Below are 9,570 nucleotides of genomic sequence, written 5' to 3' on the forward strand. Positions count from 1 at the left end.
CACCAACTGCAGGTATTTCACATTTCTAAATGGGTATATTTTGCTTGTATTCTGAAGGAAAAGTATAAAGATTTACTAGAAGAAAACACAAGATGTTCAAATGAGAATTCTCTCTCCCGTAAGAAAGGCTCTGACCATATTTGTGTCCTTGGAGTTGTGAGAAAGAAAGTAGAATGTGACCAGTAATGAAGTTTAGCTCAGATTTTGTCTGAGTTGAATTGTTATGTGAGGTTTTGTCTTAACTGTATATTAAATTTTGAGATTAGGCGTTACACATACTCAGTGACTGTCATCTATAATACCATTGATAGATGAAGTGGATAATAGATTTTAATGTGAAGAATCTTGAATATTAGCTCTGGGAGAGCTACAGAATAGCTAATGCTACATTTTCTTTACAGCTAAGGAAACAGGGACAGAGAATAAAAGGGACCTCATCATCACCAGTCTGATTGGGATAGAATTGGGAAGAGGGACTCAAGTTTCTTGGTCTGCCTAGTGTTCATTCAAATTACACCCCTTGGAATGAACTAGACCTCTGGTTAGCTTTCAGTTTAGTATAAAAATATGTCAAGGTGACTCTTGGCATTTAATGGACTACAGATTGTCAGCTATCATCTATCTATCTATCTATCTATCTATCTATCTATCTATCTATCTATCTATCTGTCATCTATCATCTTTCAACCATCTGTCTGTCTATCATCTATCATCCATCTGTCTGTCTGTCTGTCTATCATCTTTCTAATCCATCCATCCATCAATCCATCCATCTATCTAATCTATCATCTATCTATATGTGAGATGATTTTTTTTATTTGGTAATTTGTGAGGTTCCCAATACAGATTTTAGAATTTTTTATGTATATTAGAAATAAATGGCCAAGTAAGCCAAAATTCTTTTAGTAACCGTCCGTCCTTGGGTTGTTGTCATAGGTGCCATCATGTAGAGATACTTGAGAAATGGAGGGGACTGTTCATCAGTAGCTTCTTCGTTGGTGTAAGTGAAGCAAAGGAATATAATAAGCATTTTTGTAGTGTTTCAAATTAGAAAATTAGGTATATCACCTAGCACAAGCTAGTTAGTAATGGGCATGTTGGTTGGAATTATATTCAGATTTCCTGTGCTTGGGAAAAAGGGAAAGTGCTTTGTATTCTGTGACTATATTTTAAAGTTTATACTTTATAAGTATATAAAGTTGGTTTATAAGAATTGGCAATTTGAAAGAATTGTCTAAAAGTTCTAGATTTTACTTCTTAATTTTGTCATCATAGTCTGAAACTCAATGAAGAGATGTATAGAAAGAATATTCTACAAAGTGTTTCATTATATTCTGAAGAGAGGAAACATCAAAATACATAGTTTAGGTAGTTCACGTCCCTATATGGTGTGTTTTCTTAATAGGGCAACCACTTTTAGTAGGGACAGACTACTTTAGAATTATTTAAAATACAGGACAAGTTGTCTTGAATTCATTTCCACTTCACTGTGTTTACTTTTCTTGCCTATCTGTCTATTGATTGATTGAATGGCAGGATCTCATTTATGTAGGTCTGGCTGGCCTGGAACTCTGTGTAGACTTGGCTGGCTTTGAACACTCGAAGATCTACCTGCTTCTGCCTCTCAAGTGTGAGGATTAAAGGCATGTACCCACCATGCTCAGTTCTGCGTGTCCTTTTAAAAGTTTAATGTTGCCCTGTGTATTTATTATGGTATATAAATTAGTCTTATTTACTATTTTTTCATTAATGGCAATTTAAAACAGGATTTTGCATATGCTAGCTACAAAACCCCTCATAATTTGTCCCTTTTCTATTTTGAGGCTGAGTCTCACCATATGACTCAGGCCAGCATTGGACTTGCTGAGTCACCAGATTGACCTCAAACCTGTGATCCTTCTGCCTCAGTCTCTGGAGTAGCTGAGATTACAGTCATGTGCCATCATGCCTAGCTTAGTTTACCTAGTTCTTGAAATATGAAAATACCATAGAATTTAAAGTTCCTCTTGACCATCATTTATGATTGACAGTATCAATACTCCACTGTATTTGAATTAGTTGCCCTTATTAATTCAGTTTAGCTAGAGAATATAAAGTCTGTAAAAACTGTAGCAGAGAATGTTACAACAAAAGTTTTTCTATAGTTTAGAAAAAGTTTATTTTGGCTTTTAATTTAGAAATTAACACACAGGAAGCCATTCTTGGTGGATCATGGCTATAATCCCAGCACTTGGGAGGTTGAGGCAGGTGTATCACTGCAGGTTTGGGACATAATGAATTCAAGGAGACCTTGGGCCACAGATCGGGGGGAGGGAGGAGGAAAGGGGGGGGGAGAGAGAGAGAGAGAGAGAGAGAGAGAAACACACCAGAAATTAACTTAGGAACTTTGTATATATTTGTTTGAAAGAGAATTGCTGGGTTTTGTTTTAATTTCATTTTTGGTTCTTGGTTTTACTTAATTTTAAAAAATCTTTTAAGTTTGTTTTTATTGAATTTTTTTCAGATCTCTGTGAGTTCAAGGCCAGCCTGGTCTACATAGTTAGTTCTAGGATAGCTCGGGCTACAGGGAGACCCTGTCTTAAAAAGACCAAAAAACCCCCCCCAAACTTTTTTAAATTGAATTTTTGTGTATTTCATATAGAACATCCAATCAATCTTAATAAATTTTATACCCCCATCCTCACTGGCACCCTCCTATACCCCCCTCCCCACTGGAGCTCATATACTCTGTCTTCCCTATTAAGGTCCACTGTGTTAAGTCAGTGTCCCCAGACGTTCCATAGTTATAAGTCCATCCACTGAGGTCTAGTCAGCCTGTCTAGAATTAGGAGGATCAGCTCTTCTTCATCTAGCAGCAAACACTTGCCAGTATTTTTTCAGATAAGATTGGGGTCTGGGAACATGAACAGTTTTACTTAATTTTTTATTTACTCTAAAGCATTTTGCTTTCTTGAACTTTTGGAAGACCATGTTATACAGGAAAAAAAAAAGTCAGAACTCTGCAAATGACAGTAACATTTGATAGTTCATACTTTGTTATTTGGTAAAAAGTATATGAAACTGTTGGAAGATGTTAGGTGCAAGTGGTTGCGCTTCTTGATAGTCCTAGATTAGTATAACTGAAATAATGTCATCATTATTGGTGGTCATAGTTTTCTTAGGTTCACAGTGATGAATGCATTAGCTACTAGACATTTCAGAGTCAAATAGGTCATAGAAGTGAAAGACCTTGGAAGACAGCTTGAAAAAGACCTGAAGTACTCTTTTAGTTCTCACAGAGCAGACAACGTATTTATTAACAATGTGTATATGTATTTGTATAGTTCGTATTTTTTGCATGAATGATATTCTAAAACATGTTTGAAGGTTTATTGCATGATTGCTGAAGTAAGCAAGTATCTTTGAAACATTCTTTAAAGCATCATTAGGAAAATATTCCATTCTTTCCTTTTTCTTCCTGTAATGAATACTTTTGTGTAGTATTGAGTTTCTTTTGTTTGGAGTTGAAACTTGATGATCTCAACAACAATTTTTTTTTAATGTCAAGAAAAAAGAGGATGGTTTTAATGTGATTTAGTCCTTGTGCTTCATGGGGGTCCATGACATGATTTAACATGTAGTAGGAATTTTAATGATTTATACATGAATAAGACCATAATGCTTTGTGTTAAAGGTGGGCATAATCATAATCCCATTCTTGTGTTGACTTAGGATACTTGTGTGCTCAGCTTGTTTGTTTTATCATTTAAAGCTACATCTTTGTTCATTCATCCACTTGTTCACTTAGTCTGTACTTGTCAGATTGGTATAGTAATTTATATTGTGATTAAATGGATTAAAGATGTGAAATATTTTGTTACATTCAAATGTAGTTATTATAAAATTATCTAATAGTGAATTGTGAATGAAAATATCTTTATTGTGACTGCTTAGTATACACTCATGAATCTACTATGAATTTCCTGTGAAACTTTTAATAAGAATGATAAAAATTAGATTATCCAGCAATAAAATGTTTAATGCAATAGACTTAAACTGAATTTTGTTTTGTGTAACTCATTGGAGAGAAAATGTTTCTATAGACGCTATGGAAAGAGGTGAAATTCACTTTACCAGAGGAAATAGGTGATGTGATTTTAGCTCATCTGTGGACTGGTGTTTAAGGAAACACTGAAGACTTAAGTAGGAGAGTGTTGATGACTTGAGCCACTTAGGAAAACTAAATCAGACAACACTGTTTACTGCGCAGGAGCCAATAGCATTGCTGTAATGGAACACAGCATTTGAGGCCGATCTAAGGATCATATTACACTTACGATATCTTTTAGGTTATGTTTGAAGAAGATGCCATTTTAGCCAATTAGAGACTGAGGGACAGTTTTTAAAGTTGAAAGCTGTGATTATGGGTAGAGTTTTGTAACAGATAAAGATAAAAATGAATAAAACCATCTTTTTGGGGGGTCTTTTTGAGACAGGGTCTCCCATGTAGTCCCAGCTGGCCTGGAACTCACTATTGAGACCAGCCTTGCCTCGAACTCAAACAGATCCACCTGCCTCCGTCTCCCTAGTGCTGGGATTAAAGGCGTGCACCACCACAACTGGTTAAAACTATCTCTAATACTTGGATTCGCTGGCCCTTATCAAGAACTGAAATTTTTTCTTATTAGTTTAATGTACATTCTTAAAAATTAATCAATTTATAAGCAGTAGTATGTGTGTATTTAAGAAACTAGTTTTCAGAAACAGTTATATTTGTAAAATAAGATCAATTGATTTGGGTCGATATGGATCAATTTAAAAAAGACTAGTTTTCTTTATAAGTACATTCTAATGGAAATGATTTTAATTGGAAGTATCTCTTTTAGTGGATATGTTTTTTGTTGTTATTGTTACCCTGATCTTTCTTCCACTTTATTCCTAAGTATAATAGGATATGAATTATCTTTTGTTAGATCATGTAGTTCTATAATCAGAAAAAAAAGTCCCAGTAGGTATGGAGCCTTTTTATAGAGTACTACCAAAGAGAAAGCTGCAGTGCAGCTCCTGATGTCCTCTTGCACTGGCCGTCTCTAGTTTGCTTACAATTCTTCATGCAGTGTAAGGAGTTAGCCCATTCGTTTATCTAGCTCTAGGATGGAGCCAGTTGGCCATGTTGAGCTCTTCAGAATAGTTTATCAATCAAAATAAAATGATTTTGACTGTCTACTTAGGACTTTTTTTTCTTTTATCTTGTTTTTGATGCAAATTAGGTATACTTCTAAGCAATGATCATTTCCTCTGGCAGTAATTCGGTGTATGGATTACTGGAGTAAATCATCTATTATGTAAGATTATCATTTTAGACTAATGTTGGTACTAGAGATACTTAAAGAGGACATGGCTTACATGGTTTATAAAATTTTCCTAAACTTCTTCTAGGTTAATATTCTGTCAATTATATTTTGGGGAAAGAGACTCAGATTACACTATCCTCATTTACTCTCCAGCAACTGGATCCCTATGATGATTTTTTTGACTAGTCATGGCCCTTCCTGTATGTATTACCTTTGGCCTGATGGCACATGGTGTGGATGGTATTTTATTGAGCCATGTAGCCTTTCTTAGCCAGGTTGTTTAGAGGAAGTTGAGCCTTGATGGCTGATAGCTGAATGGTTAGACTTCACACTTAATTTGTATTGGTGAAAGACTTGCAGTTCAATACTAGCCATAAAGTCCATTAACCTTGTCAATGCTGTGCACTGTTTATGAAAATCCAACCTCACAGAATAGTAGTTACTCTATCCACATATTTTTCTGGTCACCTAAATTTTATGCATTCCATCTTAGACCACTTAACAGCACTGTATCTGATCTATATTTTTGTGAAAGTGGAAATGAATTTTTCCACTGAATTTTTGGTAATAGTTCCCTTTTTAGATTGTTAGGGGTGACAATAAATCCTGCTGTTAATATATGTAGGATACTTTTGAGTAAGTCATTTCATTATAAGATACTGTGTGAAGACTAAGGATAAATTGCTAAATTTTGCTCTAGGAAGCACTGTATTCCTTCTGAACAACTTTTACTTTTAAAAATTGTTGATACTGCCGGGTGTGATGGCGCACGCCTTTAATCCTAGCACTTGGGAGGCAGAAGCAGGTGGATCTTTGTGAGTTGGAGACCAGCCTGGTCTACATAGCGAATTCCAGGACAGCTGGAATTGAGACCCTGTCTCAAAAAGACAAAAAAAAAAAAAGTTGATAGATACTGTAAATATTGAAACCTATCATGTTTTCATTTTCACACTTTTCCTAAAAACTTCATTCCAAATTTTTGACTCATCTTTCACATGTAAACTTGCTCTGACTTCCTTTTACCTTATGTCTGTATCATTTTGAAATGGAGTGTGGCCTCTGGAGTCATGGAGTCAGAGTTCAGATCTTGGCTCCATCAGTCAATTATATTGAAATCTAGTAGGTTACTCAGTCTCTGTGAGCCTCAGTTTCCTATCTGTGAGTAGTAGTTAATAGTGCCATTACAGAGTTGGGAAGATTACCAGAGAACAGTAGATGGACAGTTCTTGGCAGATCTTTAATGTTCATCTTTTTCTATTTTTGTATTTCCTTTGTTTCATTTTCTGTGTGTATTTAAAATAATAAATGACAATTTTATGTACTTCATGTATGCTACTTAAAATGTTTCCTAAATCAAGGAAGATTAAGAACATGAGTTCAAAGCCAGCCTGGTCTACATAGTGAGTTCCAGACCAGCTGGGGCTACAGGGAGACCCTGTCTCAAAAAGACCAAAAAAAAAAAAAGAATATGTAAATGTTAGTTTCTTGGCACATTGCCTTTTACATAAAGTACAGCAATTAAAAATATTTATAATTACTTTGACATAATTATTTCTGAAACTAGAGGGATTTGGACCACTTAAGTTTCATTTTTCATTTTTTCCCTTTTCACCTCAAGCATATTACCAAACATGCCTTCTGAATTATTTGTATAGGTGTGACAGCAGTTTTATTAAGACAGTTTATTTTCAGTCTCAGGTTAAAAGTTTCACTACCATTTGAAATCTGTCACAAGACCAGAGCAGTGCTTTTGTAATAGAACTATTTAATAAATAAGCCCCCCAGTTTGAAGAGCTAGACTTTTATGTGCGGGCAGGCCAGTTGAAGACATTTACAAAGACTTGGTTGTTTGTTATTGCTCTGTGAGTTGCAAGAATGGAAAAAAAAAAAGAAATTCTTTCTTCAATACTTCCTTTCAGGCTGAGTCATCACTAGAGAGTGGGAAGGGCGGCAGCAGCAGCAGCAGCATCATCATCATCATCATCATCATCCAAACTCTAAAGCTGATACTGCAAAGTACCTTTTCTCCACGTTGGGGGCTCAGAGGGGAGCCATCATGAGCGATGTAACCATTGTGAAAGAAGGTTGGGTTCAGAAGAGGGGTAAGTGCTCAGCAAAACTGAAAATAATGTGGTTGGTGAGAGTGCTGAACTGGGAGTGATGTGTTGAGAGTTGATCTTTTTCCTGGTGTTAAACTGTGACATACTATGTCTAGTGAGATAGAAATGATGCTTAACATGTAACAAGTTTGTTTACTTAGGAATTTTTTGTAATTTTTGATTTTGATAATTTATAATCTAAGTATAAAGTTAGATTTGACTTTCTAGTATATTATATGCATGCATGTTAGTATTGTATTTTTCTGTGATATCCACAGACTCTACCATCTAAAGAGAAATCCTTAGGCTCATTGAACATCTAGAAAAGGACCCTTGAATACACTTAATGATATATAAATATATAAAAGTATTGAGTCACTTTGTTTGGTGACAGAAGGGCTTAAAGTAGTAAAGGCAGAAAGGCTTACCTACAAACTCAGGTACTAAACAAGCCTGTAAGTTAGGTAAGTTAAAGTCCTGATAAAAAGCTAAATGTGGACAATGATTTTCCTTGTGTGTTTATATTTAATATCATGCTGTTTAGTGTTCATTATCTACTTTTAGTATATATTTCTTGTTCATTCTTACTTTAGATAAATACATTAATTTTTTGTTCTTAACTCTTTACTGTAAAATTTAGTTTATCTCAGAGAACACTTGTTTATACCATCTATATATTTATTAGAAACGTAGACGTTAGGCTAGTTGCTCAGCAACTATTCCTGTTTACTCTGCATATCTAGAGTAAGACGAGGCCTGTTCTAGTCTTAGGACCTTTTAGAGTCCTATATTTCTATTTTCTTATTGAACATTACCTCTTAAATACTGAGTTTCACTTTTTAAAAAGACTTCTAGGTAATGCCTATGCTACAGAAGCTGTTAATATTAAATGCAATTATCAATTATTGAATTTTAAGTAGATCTTATGAAGTTATAAATTAAATAATTTGAAATTAAATTTTAATGAATTGTGCCAAATATTTATGGCCATGTAACAAAAAACTACAGACTTGATACAGGACATACCCAGCACTCTTAATAGCTTTCTTTCAGTCTCTTTTGGTCTAGTTCTTGTCCCTCAACTGTGGCAACCTCTTAATGTGCTGGTACTATAGTTGCTTTTCTAAAATTTTAGTTCAATGGAATCATGCAATCATAGTCTTTTGTGTATGGTTTCTTTCCAATAGCATGCTTTTCTGATTTATCCAGGATATATCATTATCTCACTAGTTTGTTCCTCTTTATTGAGGACTGGATGTATTACTCTTCATTCATAAATTTATAATTAAAAAATTGAGACAAGATCCCACTTTATACCAGAAGGTTTTACTCAAACTTAACTATGTAGCTCAGGTAGTCTTCCAACTTGACCAACCTTCTGCCTAGGTCTTTTGAGTATGGAGATTCTGTAATCCTGTTCCTGGCTTTCTCTTTTTAAAACTTGATAGACATTTGGACTGATTTTAGTCATTATGAGTAAAGTTTCTATGAACATTCAGTACATGTTTTTGTGTGCTGTTTTCATTTGTCTTGGTTAAAAACCTTGTAATGAGATTACTGGGTCATGTGGTAAGTGCCTGTCTAACTATAAACGTGCCATGTTGTTTTTAAAAGTGACTGATCATTTGTATTGTTAAGTTTTTCTTAAATGTTATTTTCATGAATTTGGAATTCCATGCTATTTTCATGAAATTTTTAGATTTCAGTGCTAAGTGCTTTTTTGATTAAAAAAAAACTATATTCTCATGCCTTTTTTTTGGGTGGAAGGAAGATGGCAAGTAAACCTTTTATAGTTTTACTTTACTAATCTCTAAAATCTGCTTTTATAAGATAGTTGTAAGGCTCAAATGAGATAATGGGTAGGGTTATTTTTATGTCCACATGATTACCTAGGGCACTAGGGTGGTTCTTGAGTCTGTTTTATCAGTTATATCTTATCTGAAATACCATGATGAAAGGTTAGTATTTAGTGCGTGGACTATATAATAGAAAAATGAAAACGATAAATAAGAATTTCTCAGTGTTTTTACTGTACTGGTCAGGGAAGGAGTATCTCTCTCTCTCTCTCTCTCTCTCTCTCTCTCTCTCTCTCTTTCTCTCTCTCTCTCTCTCTCTCTCTCTCTCCTTTTTTTTTTGTG

The 9,570-nt window shown here is 34.6% G+C and overlaps 1 protein-coding gene across 3 annotated transcripts in view; it reads left to right on the forward strand.

Annotated features, from left to right (window-relative positions):
- Positions 1-9,570, forward strand: part of Akt3 (AKT serine/threonine kinase 3) — a 263,366-nt gene that overhangs the window by 3,918 nt on the left and 249,878 nt on the right. For all 3 annotated transcript variants that reach the window (XM_008849161.3, XM_017802236.2, XM_029554110.1), the window contains exon 2: positions 7,253-7,435. In XM_008849161.3, the coding sequence (XP_008847383.1) occupies positions 7,390-7,435 (46 nt within the window). In that variant the 5' untranslated portion in view covers positions 7,253-7,389. The remainder of the gene's footprint in view (positions 1-7,252; positions 7,436-9,570) is intronic.

The sequence above is a fragment of the Nannospalax galili genome, unplaced genomic scaffold, assembly GCF_000622305.1.
Source record: "Nannospalax galili isolate Female #2095 unplaced genomic scaffold, S.galili_v1.0 scaffold543, whole genome shotgun sequence".
NCBI classification, from domain to species: domain Eukaryota; kingdom Metazoa; phylum Chordata; class Mammalia; order Rodentia; family Spalacidae; genus Nannospalax; species Nannospalax galili.